Source organism: Mustela erminea, chromosome 1, assembly GCF_009829155.1.
Source record: "Mustela erminea isolate mMusErm1 chromosome 1, mMusErm1.Pri, whole genome shotgun sequence".
Lineage (NCBI taxonomy): Eukaryota > Metazoa > Chordata > Mammalia > Carnivora > Mustelidae > Mustela > Mustela erminea.
The window spans coordinates 67,254,370-67,277,654 of NC_045614.1; the positions used below are offsets into that span (position 1 = coordinate 67,254,370).

Sequence of the window (23,285 nt, forward strand, 5' to 3'; positions counted from 1 at the left end):
CCATGCCAGTGGTAAGTGATGAAGTGGGAACAGGAACCTGTGTTTTTGTCCCAGAGCCTGTCCTGTTTCACCTGGCAACACAGTGCTTCTGCTTGGGGAGTTCAGGGGAATGAAGCTTGTGGGAGGCTTTCTCACATGTGGGAAAGCCCCTTGGAATGCAAGCAGAGCTACTGTGTGGTGGGGAATCTGTTCAGAATCTTCATGGGGCATTTACATGGCTGCTGGGTGTCCAGTTAACAAACATCACCGCCAGAAGGCTGGAGGGCCAGGGATGACCCAGAATGCAGTGCTCAGTCAGACCAAGAGCAGGGCCAGGGCTCAAACCCAGAGCCACCCCCTCTTGTTGTCTGGACACTGACTGGACTTTTCCCACAGCCCACGAGTTAGTGGTTCACATCAGCCATCTAGTCCACCACAAACCAGACAGAATCCTTCACAGTGACTAAAAAAGCGATTTCAGAAAATGACTTTTTTTCTCCTAAGGCAAGAAATAAAGATCACACAAGATCATTTCCTATTTGTGTCATCTGACAGAAGATACGTTGCTTGTTGGGGAAACAATGAAAAAAAACCAAACTTAGAAGAGCACTAAATAATCTCATTCTGAATAAACTGAGATTGCTGAGAAACAAAGACTGACAGGTTAACAGACACAAAAAGAGAGACGCTCACAGGGGCGGAGCAGGGAGAAGAGAGAGGACAGAGGACCACTCCGGACCAACGGCATCCTGCATAGCGCACACTGCTGCTTCTTCGGTCCTTACTAGCCTCAAAAATGATGTTCTGAGATTGTCTGGCAGTTTCTTAAAAGGTTAAGCACATGTTTACTGTATGACTAAACAATTCTACTCAGGGGAAATGAAAACATACGACCACACCAAGAACTGGAGATGGATGTTCACACCATCACTCTTCAGAATAGTCCCATACCTGAAACAACTTAAATGCTCATCAATCGGCAAATGGATAAACAAAAGGTGTTGTGTCTGCCCAATGGAATACTCCTCAGCAATAAAAAGGAACAGATTCTTGAACGCGCTACATACAATATGGCCATGCCTCAAACACATGATGCCGCTTGAGAGAAGTTGGACACGAAAGCCTGCCTATTTTGATCCCAGTGACAGCACAACCGCAGAGGCAGCAAACGGGTCAGCAGTTGCCTACTGTGGGAGTGGGAAAGAAGACTTCCTGCACAAGAGAATTTTCTGGGGTGAAGTATTCTAAGACTGGATTGTGGTGATGGCTGCACAGCTGTATAAATTTAGTAAAAGTCATCAAACTGTACCTTCATATGGGTGAATTTTTTTGTATGTAAACTACTTTTCAATAAAGCTATTTATTTATTTAAAATTTTATTTATTTTAATGAGAGAGAGAGAGCACACAGTGGGTGGAGGTTGCAGAAGGAGAAACAGACTTCCCGCTGAGCAGGGAGTCAGACACAGCGCTTAATCCCAAGACCCCAAGATCATGACCTGAACCAAAATCAGGTGCTTAATTGACTGAGCCACTCAGGTGTCCCCAATAAAGCTATTAATTTATTGTTTTTTAAAAGATTTTATTTATTTGAGAGAGAGAGAGTGTGTGAGTACAAGCGGGGCAAAGGAGAGGCAGAGGGAGAGGGAGAAGCAGACTCCCCACTGAGCAAGGAGCCCGTCACAGGGCTCTAGTCCAGGACCCTGAGATCATGACCTGAGCAGAAGGCAGACATTTAGCTTACTGAGCCACCCAGGTGCATCCCCTCCAACCCCTGCCACCCAAGCTATTTAAAGCTATTTAAAACAAGATGTTCTGTAGGGCATACAAATCTGGGGTACATCTAAATAAGGGTACAAAGGAAAAAAAGCTCACAATGTTCATCACAAGGGTGACTGAGAATGTGCTAATATTCTAACACCACTGGTGTTATGGTCAGCTCAGAAAGCCCAAGAATACTAAAATCAGCTTAAAGATAAATTTAATTTTACACAGCAGGCAATGAAGGCACTGCTTTTATTATTTTTAGAGGAAGCATCCAAAGAGAGTTGAGAAATCAGGAGTGCCTGAAGGTGCATCATGTTTTTAAAGATTGACTGATTGATTGAGAGAGCAGGGGGAGGGGCAGAGGCAGAGGGAGACAAGCAGACTGCGTGGAGCAGGAAGCCCGATATGGGGCTCAATCCCTGAGATCATGACCTACAAAGAGTAGGCTGCTTAAGCAACTGAGCCACCCACACGCCCCAAGGCAAATCACATTTTTTTTTTTAAAGATTTTATTTATTTATTTGAGAGAGAGAGACAGTGAGAGAGAGCATGAGCGAGGAGAAGGTCAGAGGGAGAAGCAGACTCCCCATGCAGCTGGGAGCCCGATGTGGGACTCGATCCCGGGACTCCGGGATCATGACCTGAGCCGTAGGCAGTCGTCCAACCAACTGAGCCACCCTGGCGTCCCAAATCACATTTTTTTAAAAAGATTTTATTTATTTATTTGACAGACAGAGATCACAAGTAGGCAGAGAAGCAGGCAGAGAGAGAGGAGGAAGCAGGCTCCCTGCTGAGCAGAGAGCCCGATGCGAGGCTCGATCCCAGGGCCCTGAGATCATGACCTGAGCCGAAGGCAGAGGCTTTAACCCACTGAGCCACCCAGGCGCCCCAATTTTAAGAATGGCACTATAGGTGACATTACGCCCCTCTGAGGTGGTATGGAGAGCTGGGGGGGCTGATGAGAGGAGTCCAGGGTGGCACAATCTATGTAGCAAGATCTGGTTTTCCCGAACAGGATACCCTGGACAGGAGATGACCAAACACTGGCTTTGGATGGCGACAGACCAGATTGCAATCCAGCCCCGCCTCTCACTGAAGCCTTCCATATTTTCATGTGTCAGATGGGCTTGCCGCTGCCTACCTGATCACGGTTCTGAAGATGGGGCGCCCAGAAAGCAAGCACACGCTCTCGCAAGGAGACCCTGCTCCGCCGCCCGAGTCTTCTGGAGCCCTGACGGGGACAGTGCAGGTGCTTTGCAAGGAAGTGCCTCACATTTCTTTCTGGAGCTTGTAACTGAGCACAGTTGCAGAGTACCATTCTGTATGTGAAAGGAGGGGTAAAGTCATGGGAACAGGAGTCCAGGCAGCCCTTCCTTCGCCCTGCAGTTATGCCTCAAACATCACATGCAGGACATTGAGACAAAAATGTAACAGAAAACAGTCCTAAATAAAGTTCTAGTCTCAGTTTGTCTCAACCCAGGGATGCCTCCCTCCGCTGGTTCAACCAGAGCTCCGGTACCCCCTGCTGCAGTCGTTACTGATGTCCACGAGACAGGGAAAATGACTCTAACAAGAAAACACATTGTAGATTAGCATCAAAAACCTTTCCTTTCTTCCTCCCTTAAAAACGTTTACATCTTTCCTATAAAGGACTTAAAATAGGGGTGAGCAAAAAAAAAAAGTAAACTGTCTCTCAAATCCTTACCACTCAGATATGATCTAGTAACATTCCGGTTTCCATCGTTCCAATCCTTCCCCGTGGGAACACAAGCATGTATTCATATATTATGTGAGCCGTGTGCGCCTGGACACTTGCTCCAAGGCGGCTCGGCTTCCAGCTCCGTCTCTAACATTAACAGCTGTGTGGCTGGGTAAACCGGGGACGACAGCACATTCTGCAGTTCTCCCGAGGGAGGAGTGAATGAAATAGACAGCATGTTCGGAACTGCACGTGGTGTCAGACCAGCGCTCAGCAAGTGAGAGTGACCGCCCCGGGGCAGGACGCACATACTCTGAGATGCCACATCCCCCCATGTCTGTGTATGCGCATGTGTGTGCGTGTCTGTGTCTGCTGACATGAGTTCCGGCCCGAGTTGTGCAGGTATGTACCGTTCTCATGTCTAAACACACTAAATGCAACTATTTTTAAGGTAATCAGCTTTTTGAACACAGCAGGTCACGAAAGAGTTCGCACTTACAGATCTACGTCAGCATTTTTGGGGCTCCCTGGCATCCCAGTGAGCAGACGCCACATTACATACACTCTCCGTGGCTGACCATTTCAGTGGTTCACAGGATGGTTTTGAGTTGTATGATGGGCCCCCTCGTAGACATCACAGAAACAAAAAAGGAAGTCAGATGAGGATCAGAGAAGCAGCAGTCCACTAGATCAAACCAAGATGATTTTCCATTCCTTTGAACCACAAGTTAGTGAAGTGGCTTATTCAACCTACTCAAGTCTAGTTATGATTTAAATCAGAACTTATAATTTAATAGCAGCTCAACGTGAGAAACAGTAACAGCATTTGAATACAAATTTTATTTCATAAAAAGACAACATGATTCCTTCAAGATAAAAATCAGGAACACCTTTAAAGCTTTCATTCCAACCGGGCAGACGCATCACGCCTTCCTGTGCCGCCCAGCTCCTCCTGCATTCGTGGTGCACCCCCCAACTCTGGTGGAGGCTTGGGCACCACGGGGCTGCCTGGAAACCTCTGGAGAAAATGCACATGCTGACCCTACTTTCTAATCGCACTTTCCAGTGAGTGCTGGCGTTGCATGGGAAAATAGGTGAGGTATGTGCAAGCCCAAACTCCAAAGGGTCACAGTGCTTAGCCTTCAGATGTAGTCCAGTCCCAAGGGTTAGTCAGGCAGGCCTGAAGGGTGAGGACCGGAGGTCGAGGTGGCACTGATAACCGGCCTGTCCACAAACTCCACGGTGCACAGCTTTGGGCCACTGTCACCGCAGGGCGCGCGCTCTAGTTCCAGCACCACGATGGTGTTGGGGGCCGATGTCACCAGGATGTGCCGTGGCACAAACAGAGTCACCTGGGGTCCCCGCGCAGGCCAGTATCGCCCGAGGTTAAAGCCATTAATCCATACCTGACCCTGGAGAAAGAGAGAGAGAGAGAGAGAACCATCAGGCCCACCTGCACCCTCAGCCCTGGGGAGTCTGGCTCAAGGGGCCAGCAGCAGAAGAGGCAGGAAGCACCCTCACAAAGGTGCTCTCCAGCCACAGAGACCCAGGCTGAGACCCAGGCACACACCAGCCTCGGCTCCCGCACCCTGCTGAGATGACCAGCCAAGTGGCAGGGGCTGGAGGGCAGAAAAAAACAAAACATTGCCCCAAACACCTGTTCCTGCCTCAGGACGGCATACATTTGGTTCCTCTGCCTGGGCAGTATTGGACGGTACTGGACAGCACTGTGGCAGTTTCACTGGGTTTTGGAATGTTGTCCTGGGTCCCGGGGGACCGCTGCCCCCATAGGCCAAGCCTTCCCTGACTTCTCTGTCCGCAGAGGAGAACTGCTGAGCTGTCCCCCAAGGAGACGCGCTCTAGTTGTTCGCTCCCCCTCCCAGAGGCAGGGCTCGGCCACGCTGTTTCTGTGCATGGGATGAGCATGGTCTGCAGCAGCTCAGGAACCCGGGTCACCAAAGAGCTACCCTCAAACACGAGGAAGGCCACGCCTGCTCCCAGCTTGCTCTGTATGCTACAAAGACCATTTCTGTGAGTAGAAGCTCCCTCCCCTATAAAACTGAGAGAACAGAAATGCCTGAAGAATGGGGACCACGTTTGGGTGTGTCTACACAGCCCTCGGACACCTGCATGGGCTAGGGTTTGCTCACAGGGGAGGACTTAACAGACGGCTGATAAGTGGAACATTCTATTACAGAGAAAGTGGGGGGAGGAGGGGAGATCACACATACACAGACACACATAGAACGAATATATGGGAGAGGAAGGAAGGAAGGAAGGAATAGAGAAGGGAAGGAGAAAGAAGTGAAGAAATTTCTATCCACAGTGGTCCAAATATACGGGGGCCTCGGAGAAGGCTCAGCTATGCTGTCACCCCCTGAGCCCTGGTCCCTGCAGGCTTCACGACCCAGCTGCAGCCGCTCCCCTAGAGCAACTCAGCTGCTCACTTTAGGTATTTTTCAGTCTCCTGGTGTTCCCTTTAGCCTCACTCCCTCTGAATTTCCTTCCCTGGTTCCAGTCTTAGTCCTGCTGCTTCCCGGCTGCCGGGCAGTAGGGCAGGTGACTGGGGACAGAGGGAGGAAGCATCGCTGTCCGGGGGCTGGCACCAGGGGCAGAGCCCAGGGAGCAACAGAGCTCCTCAAACTACCATAAAACAGATCACATGCCTACATAGGAGGCCAGTGATTGAAAACCATCTGTCTGTTGAATTAAGTCATTTAGAGAAAGGATGACAGTGTCACAGTTCTCAGAACTGTTTTACCCTTGTTTTTACCGCGGGATATGCTATCTCTAGCCTTCCTACCAGGCATGGGCCATGACAGCCTTACCAGCTTCTTATCAGATGAGGATCTGCCGGTGTCTTGTTTTTGCAGTGCAGAGGAGAGCAGCACTTGACTTTCGAGGCTGAGGGGGAGACAGGTTCAGACGGAGAGCAGCAGGTGGGCTACGAGCAGCATGTGGGCTTCACAGTGTCCTAACGAAAGCCAAGCCCACCCCTAACCCAGTGACGAGGTAGACAATGAGGAGGTCTGATGCCTCCTCTCACCTGAAATTCCCTTTTGTGAGGATCCAAGGGACTGTCTCTCACATCCCTTGTGCTGAATCGGGCAGGTCCATCTGGAAAGCTGAAAAGCATTTTCCTGAATCCCCTTTGCCAGAGGGTTTTGGGTTAAAATTGGTCAAAAGAGGACCCTGTTTGAGACTGGCCTCGTGGAAGGCAAGCTGAGGCCATTGCTTTTGTGGGAGGTGGTCATCTCAGACACAGGGCTGACAGAACCAGGGACATCCACAGGTTCAGCCTGTCCTTGGTCCTCTGCTGCATGTCTGGCTCATCTCCCTAAATGCTGCTCTGCCGACCAACTGTGCAGTAGCCTCACAGGGCAACAGTCCCAAAGACCTCCATGTGAGCTCCTCAAAGTACTACTCTGGCAGCTAGACTTGCTTCGGAAAGCCCCTGGGGCCGGCCTGACAGCCTGGCAGGGATCTTTGATTCCTGGCCCCTCTCCAGCTTTCACTCTTCTGGCTCATTCCACATTTGTTTGAGGTCTTACTCCTACTAGAGAATACTCATCTCCATAGACTGCACTGTGACAGACAGACAAGATCCCAAACTGTGGCTCCTAGTTGCTGATCACAGTTGATACAATTTTTCTCCAACTGATTCCTTAATTCTGGACATAGCCACCCAGCTGCCCCCATTTTCTCCCCCAAATGATCACCTGAGGCCCACTGTGGGCCATCCACTCTCATATGAACTCTACCTCCTGGCCCACCCAGATGACGCCCCAGTATGTAGAGATCGTGCCTTGCACATCCCCTCTAACATTTCCCGAACTCAGGGTTATACCTTCCATGGCCTTGGTTAATTCTGGAAAGCTACGAATTTCTTCAGGACAAAATGACCCTCCACTCTGCTCCTAACAGAATGGGCATTAAATGAAGTTTAGGGTGGCCTGGTTGCCCTGCTAGGACAGGAATAAAGCATTTGGAAAGAACAAACAAGGAATCTGGGAAGAATGGGTCACCGGCCCATAGCTCTGAAGCACCGGGTTGAACAGAACCATATGCAATGACGGAATGTTCCGCACCGCCCCACACAGCAGCCACGCGCACTCGGCATGGCTACTGAGGGCTCAAAATGTGGCTACTGTGAGGAGCCGAATTTTCACTTTTCATTAATTCACATTTAAACCTCAACAGCTACATGTGGCCAGCACCGTGGAGGAACGGTGAGGTGCCTGACATTACACTGTCAGACCACAACGTCTGCACTTCTCTCCGCCCTCACGGCTGTCTTCTAGAGAAAGTCGTAATCGATGCTGTCTCAGACTCCTGCAGCCTCCTCACAGGTCCGGCGACTGCTTCATTAGCAGCAGCATAATGAACATCAGATGATTTTTGCTCATTCTCGCTTCTGACCTCCTCCCAAGGGCCCCAGAAGACCCAGTGCCTGCTTCCTCCCCGCTGTCTTCGCCATTCTCCCCACACCTGCCCACTCAGACCCCCACTGGACTTTCCCCCCACTGTCACCTGGACACACCAAGCTCCTTCCCCTGTGCAGTAACTGTTCCCGCCACCCGGAGGGCTGTTCTCCTAGCTCTTAAGCCTTCCGAGGGCGCAGAGATCTCATCCCCACCAGCGCCTCAGGGAGGGAGCTGCGGTCATCCTCAACTCCCCGCCTTCCAGTCCAGGTCACACACTACCCCCTCAGGCTCTTCTTTTTCTTCTAGTTATTGTCACGGTTTCCTATCTGTATCATTTGTTTGATTATTGGCTTATCTGCTATTTCCAGCACAGATTCTACGAAGGAATAATCTTGGTTCACTTGCTCACAGTGAGACTCTCAGAGCTCAGCAAAGTGGGACTCAGTCTATACCTGGCAGCCCCTGTTAGAGAAGACTGGCTGATGATTCTGTCTGAGAACAGATTCTGGGAACGGGTGACATGATGTCCTACTGAAAGAATATTCCAGGCTCCTCTGCTCCCAGCTTAACAGTTTGAGAGAATCCTGTTCACTGGAAGAAAAGTAAAATATTTGCATTGCTCCTTGATTAGCACTGTGATTTTTAGTTGTAAAAAATTACTTTAAAAGACTCAAATTTGGGGGGCAACTGGGTGGCTCAGGTCATGATCCCAGGGTCCTGGGATTAAAGCCCGTGTTGGGTTCCCTGCTCAGTGGGGTGCTTGCTTCTCCTTCAGCCTCTGCAGCTCCCCTTGCTTGTGCTCTCTTTGTCAAATAATTAAAATCTTAAAAAAAAAAGTCAAATTAAAAAAAATTTAATTTAAAAATATACATACTCTAATTATTTTTCTCTTTAAAAAGTTATGCTGAAATTTGGGGCGCCTGGGTGGCTCAGTGGGTTAAGCCTCTGCCTTCAGCTCGGGTCATGATCTCAGGGTCCTGGGATTGATCTCTGCAGTGGGCTCTCTGCTCAGCAGGGAGCCTGCACCCCCAGCGCACTGCCTGCCTCTCTGCCTACTTGTGATCTCTGTCTGTCAAAAAAAAAAAGAAAAAAAGTTATGCTGAAATTATTGGCGGCAGGCGGAGAGTATGCTCATGTTAGTAAAAGTAGACTCTTAATTACAGAGAGCCCCACTGGGGCCAAGCGTTCCTAGAGTGAATACCAATGACTTCTGGGGCTTCATGGGGGCTGTCCCAGCTAAAATAGTTCCTGACAAAGTCTGACTTTCTCTGACCATGACTTGACCCCTGGCAGACTCCCCACTCTGCTATTATCACCAAGGTGATAATAGTTCAATAAATGTTAGCTTCCCAGAAATGTGTGACCTGCTTCTTTGTTAATCAGACAAATTGTGTGTCTGTTTTAGATTCTCCAGATAAACACAATTGTCTCCTAAGAACTTAAAGCAAAAATTTCGATGCTGTTTTAAGTCACAATTGAAATTTCAAATGTGTTCTGGTGTTCCTTCAAAAACAAGAAACTGGTTGAACGCTGACTCTGTCAAACTGAAAGAAGTCACGGAGACAGCTGGAGGACTTACAGTGGAACAGACCAAGGTCCATTTCTCAAGGTGAAAAGGCTCTCACCACACACAATTAATGAGTAATTGTGATGTTAATTTGGGAAAACAAAAGAAAAGGAATTTTTTTTTGAAAAAGGTAAAATAGTGAGGGGGTTGCTTAGATAAGATGGTAAAGAGATCTCACTGTGCAGATCTCAGTGCCAGGGAGAAAATGAATTTTCCACAGCTGATGCAGCCCACATTCCTTGCTTCCTCCTTGGTCTTGGAGCAATAAATAATCCTATGATCTCCCTGTATTTTATGACAGACGCAACTAGAATTAAAGCCATGAAAACATAAAATGTTACATAAAAGATGAATCATTTCTTCCTTTTTTTCAAACCCCACACAAATTCCTTTCTTCTCAGTCCCCAAAGTTCCAGAACTGCTTGACCTTTTTAAGAGCACCTCACCTAACAGTGGGCAACACGATGCCTCGAGTTTCTGGAACAAAGCTACAACCACTGAGTGAAAACTGCTGTGTATTTGCTACAAAATAACACATATTCAAAATTGCAGGAGACCCCCCCCACACACACCTCGCTTCAACTCAGAGCCTCTTTGCTCCTGTTTACGCATAATTCTTACAAGGTTGTTACTAAATTTTTAAAACATTTTTACATTGTATTGATTTTTTAAAAGTAAGCTCTATGCCCAATGTGGGGCTTGAACTCATGACCCCGAGATCAAGAGTTATATGTTCTATGGAGTGAGCCAGCCAGCACCCAGTTTTGGTCCCAAATTAATACATATCATTGAAAAGAGATTTGATTGTCTAATTTCCTAGCTCATAGGGCTTGTGACTAGGAAACAATGAGTTAGATGGAAATAGTAGACTTTGTCGGGGGTAAAAATAACCATAAATCAGGACCCAAAAGTTTAAAAAGCATCTCAGATTCAGAATGAAAGTAGGGTCAACAGGGCTAAGACTCATGGGGCAGGCTACAGAAATGGCCCCAGTTCTCGGCGCTGTCCCCCATCAAGGGACAGAATCTGTTCCTCCCTCCTGTGAATCTGGCTGGTCTAGTGCCTTGCTCTGGCCGAAGGATATGGAAGAAGCGACTTGTGATTTCTGACTTGGGCCTTAAGAAGTCTTCTAAGTTGGCAGTCTTCCCCTGAACACGGCCGGTCACCACACGAACGAGTCTGGGACAGCTAGCTGAATGATGAGAGAGACATGGCCCAATCTCCTCGGTCACCTCAGTGGACAGACAGCTAACTTCCGTGAGAACAGCCTCCTTGCTGACTAGAAAGGCATGCCCAGCTGAGACCAGCAGAAGAGCAGCCCAGTTTGCCAACACCCCAAATGAATGAATTATTGTTTCTTTAAACCAGGAAGGTCTGATGGTTTGTTATACGGCAAAAGCTAACCAATACACCTCAAGACACATTAGCGTGCCACTTTTCAGTAAAGGAAATGAGGTTTATAAACCCTATTTAAAAACAGTAGAGGCGCCTGGGTGGCTCAGTGGGTTAAGCCACTGCCTTTGGCTCAGGTCATGATCTCAGAGTCCTGGGATCAAGTCCCGCATCGGGCTCTCTGCTCAGCTGGGAGCCTACTTCCTCCTCTCTCCTGTCTGCCTCTCTGCCTACTTGTGATCTCCAACTGTCAAATAAATAAATAAAATATTTAAAAAAAACCAGTAGAGTAATTTTCTAGTATTCAGTTCCTCTTTTCCTAAACAGTCACCAGATCCTGTCAGGGCTGCCTGGTGGCACGTGTGCCCTTCTTGGGGTTGTTGTAAATGACTAAGTGGGAGGACACACATGAGCACGCAGCCTGGTGACATGCAGTGAGCATCCTACTCAATGCAGCTGCTGGCGTAATTTCCCATGGTAGGACCCTCGCCCCCACTCCGGAGTGAGTTCTACTGATTGAGTCCTTTCCCAGCAGCTCCAAACTGGGACAGTTACCCCACTTCTGCATTCCCATTACAAGCACTGAATATATGAATAGATACTTTTTTTTTTTTTTTTTGAGATTGTATTTATTTCGAGCATGAGCTGGGAGGGAGGAAAGAGGAGGGGTAGAGGGAGAGAGAGAATCTCAAGCAGACTCTGTGCTGAGTACAGGGCTCAATCTCATGACTCTGGATCACGACCTGAGCCAAAATCAAGATGCTTAACCGAATGAGTTTCCCAGGTGCCCCTGAATATATACCTTTAACTTGCATTGCAGCCCATCTCCTGATTTGTAGAGCCAACTCTCTATAGACCCAAGACTCCCAGGTCTTCTATAGGCTATCAGGTCTCGCAACATAGAGAACATTATTTCATTGTATTGAATGTAGCTTTACTTACTTATTCTTGCTATGTTCCAGACTTGCTGGCTACTTCCTCTTGGAGATTAGATGATTAGTAAGTACTTGAGGCTGAACATATTTAAAACAGAGCTTCTGATCGCCGCCAGCACCCCACCTGCCCTCCTCCAGCCTTCCCACCTCAGAAACTAACCTCACCCTCCCCTCCCATTACACGGGCCCCAAACTCTGTTGTCCTCCTTGACTACTTTCTCTTGAACACCATACAGGATCCCTCAGCAAACGCTGCCTTTTCTTTTCAGTACGAATCTTGCACTTGTCTTCCCCAGCACCCAAGCCCACAGTTCCTTGTAGGATTGCCATACTAGCTTCCCATCAGGAATTCGTGCATCAAGCCTCGCTCTCCTATAATCCATTCCCACTGAGATTCGAGCTTTAATAGCCAGTCAGCTCTTTGACTCTCTACTTAATGCTACCACCAGAATGAGGAGAAGCCAAAATCTCCACCTCCTGAGCCAATTCCTCGTATCCCACACTCTCCCCCTTGCTCACAGGATCTTTCTCTCTGGGCCTCTGCACACACGGCTCCCTGACTCTGGAACATTCCTCCTCTGGCTCCTCATGTGGTCTCATCCTTCAGGCCTCAACGGCCACCTTCTCCGAGAGGCGCCCCTGACCACTCCTTATGCGGTGGCTTCAAAAGAAATCCATACATTCTTAACACTTCTCCCTTCAAAAGGCAGAACCCAATATCCCAAGAACAGGGACTGGACTCAATGCTCTCTTTTGACTAACTGGATGTGATAAAGGCTACATGACTTCCTAGGCTAGTTTCGGCCTGGCTCTCTCCTTCCTAGATCACTCCCTCTGGGGAAAGCCAGTTGTCATGTCAGGAGGACACTCAACCAACCTATGGTGAGGCCTTCTGGGGAAGAAGTGAAACCCCTGCCAACAGCCAGCCCCAGCCAGGCAGCGGCTATAACTTCATGACAGACCCTGATCCAAAACCACTAGGCCAAGCTGGTCCCAAGTTCCAGACCCAGAGAAACTGTGAGCTTAAAAAATGCTTATCATAGTTTTAAGCCACTAAATTTAAGGGTAAAATTTGTTACACAGCAATAGGTAACTATTATGCCATATAAGATAGCAACAGCTTAACCCCATTCCTAACTTTAGGTCACACTGTCACATTTAATTTCTTCCTAATTGTCACCACTATGTGAGATCATAACATTTACTTATGATGTCTTCCCCAGTAGCAGTGTCCTGCCTAGCCTGCTCACATGCTGAATACCAGTCCCCAAGTACTTCATAGTTTCTGGTACTTTCTACACACTGTTGCCATATTTGATCATATCACTTTGATGCTTAAAATTGCCCCTAGTTCTACAAAGGTCTCAAGGTAATACCCAAATTCCTTGATACATGAGGCCATAAAGCCACCTTTCCCACTGCACTTGCTACCACTCCCTGGCTCCTTCTAGGGTGTTTTCTGTGACATTGACCGATTCTCCAATTCTCTGGACACCGGCTGCATGTCCAACAATTCAACGATGACATAATCTATCTGGAGCTGGGGTCAGATCCCACAGTTTAAAAGGGCTCTGACCCACACTTCTGAACTACCAGCTACAAATTGGGGGTTCCCATAACCTCCTCCTCAGGTTCAATAATTTGCTAGAATGGTGCACAGAATGCAAGAAAACATTTTACTTACATTTGCCCTCTCCAGGTGTACCTGCCAGCACCTGGATGTGTTCACCCACCCAGAAGTTCTAGAGTTTTTACAGAGCTCCATCTCCAGCCCCCAATCCCTACCCCAAGAAGTCAGAGGTTGAGGAGTAGAGCCAAAAGTTCCAATCCTTTGATCACTTGGTGTTTCTGGTGATCAGGCCCCACTGGCACCAGAAAGTCAAATGATGAGGGTATTGAAACATTTAAAAGCAAGATGCAGAAATAATTTAAATAGATGAAGGGATCTTTGTCAGTGCTTTTTTATTTTTATTTTTTAAATTTATTTGACAGCGAGCGAGCGAGAGACCGAGCATATGCAGGGTGAGTGGCAGAGGGAGGAGGAGACCAGGCTCCCCACTAAGCAGGGACGTGGACCTGGGGCTTGATCCCTGGGCTCCAGATCATGACCTGAGCTGAAGGTAGATGCTTAACTGACTGAGCCACCCAGGGGCCCTGTCAGCCCTTTGTTAGAAATTCTTTTATCTTGTGACTTTTTACATCTTGAGAGAGGGAATACTTGCCTTTAAATAACAAAATTACTTTTAGTCAGTATTCTATTTGCAACTTCAGCTTTCAAAGTATAATAATTCGGGTTGAGGAAAGGAGGGCGTGACTCCACGCTCTCGTCTCCACCGGAACCCACCCTGAGAGGCTAATAAATGCAAGAAGCCTGCGGCAGATGCTGCTCTGGGACCACGCACTGCCCATGGAGGAGACAGAAAGTGTGGAGACGCATGGCGTTGGCGGAACACCTCGCTTGAGCGATAGATAGCACACGTGACACAGCCAGCACACCACCCATCTCAGGGAACTTGTCAGATAAGAGTTCTGTGCAGACCAGACGCAGGCCTGTGTCTCCTGGAAAGGGCAAAACATGCCTGACCACTTCCTGCCGTAATCCCAGTTTGATGGTTGGGCATTTAACCAGAAAGCCACATCCAAATCAGAAGGGATTTAAAAAAAAAATCTCGTGAATCACCCTTATCAGTGACTTTGTTCACTAAATCAAGGCAGTCTCTTTGTATCAACTGAACAGCACAAGCCCAGAGGCTGGGACAGGACCTCCCTGATGGAGGGTGGAGGAGGGTTGGTGTGTCCAGAGGCAGGGTCCAAGGAATGGCTCTGGCTTCAAGTGTCATTTGGTCCCCCCGACCCCCACATCTGCCGAAGTGTTCATGCTCTCAAAAGTCAGAACTCAGTGGTCTGTGGAGGGGTGGGTTCTGTTCTCCATCTGCTAATCTTTAAAAACTTCAGGAGCTGGCCTGGGACTTTCCTCAGTAAGAGGGACCACAGAGGGGCACCCGGGTGTCTCAGTTGGTAAGCGGCTGCCTTCGGCTCAGGCCATGATCCTAGGGTCCTGGGATGGAGCCCGGTGTGATCTGTTTCTCTCTCTCCCTATGCCCTCTACCATCTCTCCCTATGCCCTCCCTCCCCCTCTGGCTCGTGTCCTCTCTCTCTCTCAAATAAATAAATAAAATCATAAAAAAAAAAAAGAACAGAAAACAGTATGCATTGTCTTACGTGTAAGTCCTCTGACCTTTGGACTCCCCTAACCCAGGTCCACGAATCCCACAGATGGGCCTTCCCATCTGCTTTACTGAGATGTACGTCACACTCCATGTAATTCACTCGTCTCAAGTGTACAATTCAGTTAGCTGTGAGAACACTACAGAGCTATGCGGTCGATTTTAGAATATGTACATCACTCCAAGCGGAAACTCTGCACCTGTTAGTATTCACTCTCCATCCTCCCTCCCAATACCCCTCTTTCCCTGCTCCAGGTAACCACTGATATTTCTGTGTCTGTAGATTTGCCTATTCTGACATTTCATATAAATGGAACCTTTCACATATATGGCTTGTGATTGGTTCCCTTCACCTAACATGCTTTCAAGGTTCATCCATCCATGTTGTAACATATAGGATTACTTCATTTTATGGCAAATTTATTTTCCATTACTACACATCTAATAGACTGTTTATTCACTCATCAGTAGATGGATATTTGAGCTTTTCCACCTGTTGGCTGATTCTGGATAATGCTACTGTGACCATTTGTGTCCTAGGTTTTGAGGAGATATACACATTTGGTGGGCTTCTAGGGTTCCAAACTTTCTGACACATTTGTAAATATCATGTGTCCATGTGCCTTCCAAACAGGAAGTGAAAAAGCCATGGGACTGACAAGATGAGCACGGAGCCCTGGTCTACGCACTTAGCCCAGCTCCTCACTGGCCTTTCAGGCTCTGTACACTGCGGCCTGCCTTTCCATGTGGGCCTGCAGGTCGGACGGACCTCGGGCTCAGGGAGCTGTGCTACCACCTACTTCTGCTCCTCATGCAAGTTCCCTGGCTCTCTCGAGCTGCTCCTCTGCAAACTGGAGGTAACAACAGGGCATCATACTACGCCTGCTCTCTTGGCCATGATGCAGCTCATGTCTCCAAAGTGTGGAACACAATGTCTGGGTCAGGCACTCTCAGGTGGGATGCCTTCAGGACCTGATGAGGCCCCTCTGACTTCCAGAGATGTTCATGCTTTTCCATGTCTGCACCTTGGCCTTTACCGTTCTTCCACTTAAAACGCCCTCCCTTACAAAATTCCCTCTGACTCTGGTGAGGGGTGGTCCGCCTGTCAGGTCTGCTTCCACCCGAGCCACCTTGCTCTTCTCATGGGTCCTGTAGTGCACAGTTTCTCTCTGCTTCACATCTCCTCCAAGTTCTCTCTCTTAAAGCACAAAACTGGCACCACCTGGGGAGCAGTGTTCGTCTTCTCGTCTGCCTTGGCCCTGCAAAGCCCCTCATCACCAACAGGGCTGCCTGAGGGCCTCCACTCCTCCCACCTGCTTTCTTCTCCCGGGGGAGAAGGGGGTAGCCAGGGATGGGGGAGCTCAGCAGCACAGCCACCTGGGCCCCCTCCACCTAGAGCATTTACAGAGCAGCCAGGTCCCAGGAGGCAAGCAGGATGATGAAGAAGCCGAGCACTTTGAAAAAATGCCTCTTGTGAAGCTTATGGCCTAGTGGGTGAAACCGAGGGGCTCGCCAAATTACGGAGTCTGGGTAGGGCACAGACGGGGTGGTGGGCCTGTCCTTTCCCGGACTAAGGGTCTAGGAAGGTTTCTTAGAGGAGTTAAGGCTGGTGGTGACAGCTAAATAGAGACAGCAGGGTGGGCAGGGTGAGGGAGTGAACAAGCATGAACAAAGGAGATCTATGACACAGCAGGCCACCAAGAGGGAAAAGGGGACAAGGAAGGAGGGGAGGAGAGCAAGGAGCAGGGGAAGAAGGACAAGCCTGCGGCTGAAATGGGAAGATCCGGTGAGGGTTTTAGTTTGTTTTGGGGTCTTAGGGATCCCAGGTGTCACTTCTTGGCTGCAGCCTGGAAGCTGACAGAGACGGAAAGGCTGACAAAATGCAGGACAGGAGGCATGAGAGCAGGATCCTGGCCTGGAGGAGGAAGGTGGGGAGGAGATTCAGAGCTTAGACTTCCTCCTAGGGCCACCAGGCAGGAAGTGAGGGTAGAGGCAGAGATAAGTCTGACAGGAAGCTGAGGGAACAAAGGAGTTACACTTGATAGCAGTCAAGGAGGGTGAGGGGGTGGGGGGGAAGTACGGTGGCTTCGGGGAGAGGTGAAGGTTAGAAAGACCAGCTGGGGAAGGGGGAAGACACCAAAGACTGCTGGCAACTTGGGGGCCTCCAGAGGCTGGAGAGAGTGAGGGGACTGGAGCCCTGATGAACACGCTGGAGAGGCCCCCAGCAGTGCTCAGTCACTTGTGGAGGAGTAAAGGCCAATGGTGGATCCACTCAAAAATGGAGGATGAACAAGGAGACAGACTGGAAGACCGGAAGGTCAAGGGTCCAGCGGATGATGGCTTTTCACGAAGAATAGTGGTGACATCTAGACTGGATAGGGAAGAACTATGGCCTTAATGGTGGAGATTTTCAGATCATCAGTAAGATCCAAGAGCAGTCTGGGGAGACAGAGTTTGGGGGATAGAGACATGTAGCAAGAGAGGGGATATCACAGCTTCAAACTCTGGAGGTGTGTTCACCAAGATACAGCATATGCTCGGTCATGAAACAAGTTTCAATAAATTTAAGATCGTGGAACAATCACCATGATTCAATTTTGGGACATTTCCATCACTCCAAAAACAAACCTCGTATCAACCTGCAGGCCCCCTCCATCCCCACCATCAGCCCCAGACAACCATCAGTCTCCTTTTTGTTCTCTACAGATTTGCCTTTTCTGAACACTCCATATAAATGCAATCCTGCAGCAAATGGTCTTTTATCTGGCTTCTTTTACTTAGCATGTTTTTCAGGTTCATCCACTTGTAGCTTGTACCAGTAGTCTGTTCCGTTTTACTCAGGACACTATCCCTTTGTACGAATATGCCACATTTTATTGACCCATTCATCAATTGCTGGACATCTGAATTATATCCAGTTTGGGGTTGTTATGAATTATGCTGCTCTGAATATTTGCATATACGTCTTTGGGTAGACATAGGTTTTCATTTCTTTTGGGTATACACCCAGAAATGGAACTCCTCAGTCCTATGGTAATTCTGTGTTTAAGCTTTGAAGAAACCTCCAAACTGCGTTCCAAAGTGTTTGTACCATTTTATGTTCCCACAAGAGACACAGGAAAGTTCTCATTTCTCTATATCCTCGCCAACATTTGTTATTGTCCATCTTTTATTGGTATAGCCATTCCAGTGGGTGTCAAGTCACCCACTGTGGTTTTGATTCGTACTTTTCTAATGATTAATGCCATTGAGAGCATTACACATGTATGTATCAGCCATTTGAAATCTCCTTTGATGAGATTTGCACATTTTTTTTGACTGGGTTGTGCATTTTCCTATTATTGAGTTGTAAGAATTCTTGATGTATTCTAAAAACAAATCCTTTGCTAGATATATGATTTGAAAATACTTTCTCCCAGGTCTGTGGCTTGGATTTCCATTTTCTTAATGATTTCCTTTGAAGAGCAAACATTTTTAATTTTGGTGAAATTCAATTTATCACTTTTTCCTTTAAGGATCATGCTTTAGGTGTGCAATGTAAAAAGTCTTTACCTAGCGATGCCTGGATGGCTCAGTTGTTAGGTGTCATTTAAATTTAAATGATAGAATGGGGGGGCACCTGGGAGGCTCATTCATTAAGCATCTGCCTTCCACTCAGGTCATGATCCTGGGATCAACCCCCATATCAGGTTCCCTGCTCAGCAGGAAGCTTGCTGCTCCCTCTCTCACTCCCCCTGTTTGTGTTCCCTCTCTCACTGTCTCTCTCTCTCTGTCAAATAAATAAATAAACAACTAAAAAAAAAAAAAGTCTTTGCCTAATTGAAGGTCATAAAAACTTTCTTCCTTCTCTTAGAAGAGTTTTATAGAGGACTTAAATTAGAAATCAGTAAAAATAAGATACGCTAAAAAAACAAACTCATAAATAAATGGAAACTATATGACACATTTCTAAATAATCTATGAGCTTATTTTTTTGGAGAGAGAGAGAGAGGATGGGGAAAGGGGAGGGAGAGGTGGGGAGAGAGAGAATCTTAGACAGGCTCCATGCCCAGTGCAGACCCTGAGATCATGACCTGAGCCAAAATCAAGAGCTGATGCTTAACTGACTGAACTCCCCAAAAGCCCCCCAAAGGCATTCCTGAAACAAAGGTGCATATCTTTTACCCTCTTCTCTTCTAGCGATTTACTTATTTTTTTCCTCTTCTCCTTCAGAGTCAAAATTCTCACAAAGAATGTTTATACTCAAGTCTCACATTTATGTTCACATGGTTGTCTCTTTACCTGACATTCCTCAGCAGCAGGTAATGCAGCCTGTGGATGCTTTGCTTCCTGAGGGGCCTTGTTACTAAATCCAAAAGAAGGGCTTTGGTCTTCCTCTTACACATCCCCTCAGCAGCACAGATGCCAGTTTTCCTCCTCACTCTCTGCCCACCACATATGTGCCTCTTTTCTTCCTTCTCCATCCTTTCTCCTTAGAGGATCTCCTCTGTCCCATGCCTTCAATGACCATCCACACACAGATGACCTGATACATATATTCCCAGCCCAGAGCTCTCCTCCGACTTCTCCATCCACAGAACCCAGAGCCCTCCTCCAGTATCTTCTCTCCTCTGTTCTCAAAGGCCTCTCAAACTCAATCTGTCCAAATCCAACTCACAATCTCCCCTCTCCTAGTCCATGTTTTCTTCTGAAATCTCTTTCAGTAAATGGTACCATCTCCCCAGTCACCACCCTGGGACCTAAGAGTCATCCAGGATATGTCCTTCTCTTTAAACTCCAATATCCAATCCATCATTACATCTCATTGATTAAACTTCACATGTCTCTTAGATAGTTTACGTCATCCCCATCTTGGCTCCACTATCCTAGTCTCTCACTGAGACTATGGTCCAGCTACCTAGATAGCTTCCCCAGATCCACAGGTACCCTCACCCAACCCTCTCTGCACCCTGGGATCAGAGAGGTTTGTCCCATCATAATCATGTCACGGCACCGTTGCACCCTCCTGCTTCAAAGGCTCTCAACGCAAAGACAAAACTTTAATGTGGTTTAATTGGCCTATTCCAATCTCACCTCTACCCACTTTCTAGTCTCTTCTCTGAAATACACTCCACATCCAAACCCTATATCTGGGTCCTTTACCAGTTCTTCATGTTCCTCATTTCCCCTCTAACCACATGGCCTTTGCACATGCCATCTCCTCTGCCTAGAACACGTTTCCCTCCCCCCTTTTGCCACATTAACTTTTTCTTATCCTTCATATCTCTGTCAAGCTTCACTCCCACAGGGAAGCCTTCATGGACCTCCCTGACAAGGTCAAATGCCCCAGTTATTATCAACTCCCATATTCCTTTTTAGCAATCATTGCAGGTGTAGTCTTCCCATTTAATCTGGGTGATCATATGATTTGGGTCTGTCTCCCCAACCAGTGTGTAAGTTCCATGAGGGCAAAACTCATAGTTAGTTTTGTTCATCATTGTCTCCTTAGTGCCTGGCACAAAGCTTGGACCCATAGTGGCCACTGGGAAATACTTGCTGAATGAATAACTAAGTCATGGTAATGTCACCCAGCATGAAAATAGGACTGAAGGAAGTCATATGAACATTTTCAGAGAATAAAATGGGGGAGGGTGACCAGGAAGTAAAATGGCCAAGGAAGAGCTGAGGATCATGGAGATGCCCCCAGGGTGGATGCCCCCAAGGGGCAGGGCTGTATGAAGGTGGGGTGTTGCGGGGGTACAGAAGCAGACATGGACAAAAGAAAAAACAAGTTCTCCCAATGATCCACCCCTTTGCCTGGATCAACTTTTCTTCAAGAGAAAGAGAAAGTGTCCCTCATAAGCAGTATCCCAAGGAGCTACAGCTTTTCTTAGAGGAAGCAGGGAAGCCATCATTTGCTCAAGGAAGTTGTCAGTCAGTGAGAATGGGGAACATTCAAGCTGGCCATTGAGTCTCTGAAGATTGGCCAATGTCCCCCTACTGAGGAATGGGTAAACACAGAAATCTGTGACACAGCATCTCATTAGCAGCTCTTTTGGACTCTTTATTGCTTTCCACGAAGACACGTACCTTGGTCCATCCAGGAAACTGGATAAAGGTGTCCTGGGGCAAGTCTGGGATTCCACTGGGAATGGAAAAGTTCCCCATATAAAAGGCTGGCAGACTGTAGTTAGATGAGGTGTGGGCCAAGGCTTTCTTATGGTGGCGCTTGTTATAGCCATTCCAGTCTTGCAGGGGTCTGTGCACCGCATTCTCGGTGTCTAGTGGGAAGATCATCCAGTCCGTGAGGATTTTGGCACCGAGGGTCAGGTTAGAAACAAGACCCTGTAAAGCAGAGACAGAGCAAGGAGCTGGGGTGGGAAGCAAAAGGCTTCAAGTGTTTCTGTGTCCCTGCCCTGAATCCTTGGGGAGAGCACACTGGGATATGAAACACCAACAGTAAGTGAGACTCAAACCATGTGTACATCAAAGTGATGCTGGGCTGGAGGCCAGAGCTCCTGACCCCACACCCCCAGTCTTCAGAGTCACTGCTGAATGGACAGGATGGTGGAATCTGAGGCATGGGAGAATGAACGCAGTCAGGAATGAAGAAGAACATTTAGTCACCGTAACGGGGGTTGGAGGGACAGACGCTGCCCCTTCATATAACCAGGAGCAAGTCCTGGCATTGAGCCCCTCAGCAGCCCTCATGGAATGATCATACCTGAGTCCATGTACCCACTGCAGGACTCAGGGAGGTGACATAAACGAGGACACTGATATCTGTGAAAGAGTAGAAAGGGAGTGATGATGATGGCGAACAGCTGTGCCACTCGTCCAGTGGGGTCAGCAGGCCAGGTGTCCACGGAACCAGCCACCTCATCGAAGCCTATGCTCATGGCTCAGCTAGCTTCCTCTTCCCCCCGTCTCATGTGGCAAACTTCTCCACTCCGCGTAGGATCCCAAATCTGTTCCAGGACAACTCTCAGTACCGAGCCTCAATTGCCCACTTAGTAACTCAATAAACGTGAACCAGGCAGACGTGTGCCGGGCTCTTTGCTGGGCACTGGGGACCCAGCGACTACACAAGAATGCCTGTCACAGCATGTGTCAACATGGCCTGTGACAGCCAAGCAGGAAGGCCACTAACTACAGCCCGAGCACAAGGACTTTAATAGGGACATCTCTCTTGGAGGTAAAGGTTGCCCTGCATGGCCATTCTCTAAGAGAGTAACTGCCTTGCTACTGTGCTGCCAACAAGAGGGTCAGGAAACAGCCCCATACACTGGTTCTGTCCTAGAGCGGGTGGTACCATCAGTCCTCGGATGCCGGCCTTCTCTCCTCTAGCAGACGGAGAGCCACCTGCCGGGAAGCCTGCATCTCGACATCTCCGCAGCACCCCCGCCCTGAGCACCTTGTGGAGCCTCTTACAGAGTACGAGCTTAACAAATGTCGGCTGTACGACGCTCCTGAAGATGTTGTCCAAGGAACAACATCTGGGCTACACACCTGGACATAGGGTAACCAGCAGGGGTGAGAGGCCATGCACTGAGGGAAAAGGCTTTCTACGATTCAAGGCTTTGTCATGGATCGTCCACACCCAGAACACAGAGCAGACCAAATGCTGGGCTGGCTTTGTCAGCGCCCGAGTGCCTTTCGAAAGCGAGCTGGGTTTGTTCAGCAAAGGAGCAGCGAGGTGGAGTAGCTTCCTCTGTCTGTTTCTCTCTACCGGGTGACTGAACCTGAACACCAGGGAAAGGTTCTCTCTGCAGAGCACAACGTTCTCATCACCTGCAGAGGAAAACAGGTCTTCAAACTAACCCAATTCTGAAGCTGCAAAAGAAATCACAGTAGGTTCACTCGCCGAACTTGGCCGAGAGTGCAAGCTTTCAAAAACCGCCTCTATGTGAAGGGGGCTAGAGGAAAAGAATGCATATGTGAGAGTTTTTAAATGGCCTTCTGGAACCTTCTTGGGTAGCACAGGCACGGTCCTGTCAACCTCTGAACATCACTCCTGACAGTGAGGCCGGTCCTACCTTAAAATCATTGATATATCTGCCATAGTTCACACGCCCCATGTTTTCCACCAGAAGGTCCAGAGTCGCTCCAGCTTTCCCGGTGATGTTCAGAGAGGTCACAGCACTTCGCTCCAGGACTCCCTGTGGCACCTGCAGGGTCAGAGTCCAGTGGGAATTAACTGGAGTGAGAAGGTCAGCGGAGAACAGCTCACTCAGCTGTCACACTCATTTTCCTGTCTTGAAGGGTCACTGGACTCGAGAGGCCATGCTCTGCTGGCCCCTTTGCCCAAGTCACTGGC

At 48.3% G+C, this 23,285-nt stretch overlaps 1 protein-coding gene across 4 annotated transcripts in view; it reads right to left on the minus strand.

The window, feature by feature from the left end:
- Positions 1-4,258: 4,258 nt before the first annotated feature.
- Positions 4,259-23,285, minus strand: part of TMPPE (transmembrane protein with metallophosphoesterase domain) — an 80,347-nt gene continuing 61,320 nt past the window's right edge. For 2 of the 4 annotated variants that reach the window (XM_032301684.1, XM_032301766.1), the window contains exons 14-16: positions 23,005-23,136; positions 21,059-21,313; positions 4,259-4,856 (exon numbers count right to left, since the gene is read on the minus strand). In XM_032301684.1, the coding sequence (XP_032157575.1) occupies positions 4,611-4,856; positions 21,059-21,313; positions 23,005-23,136 (633 nt within the window). In that variant the 3' untranslated portion in view covers positions 4,259-4,610. Of the gene's footprint in view, positions 4,857-21,058; positions 21,314-22,514; positions 22,760-23,004; positions 23,137-23,285 lie in introns of those variants that run through there. The other 2 variants (XM_032301844.1, XM_032301998.1) reach the window with 2 other exon arrangements.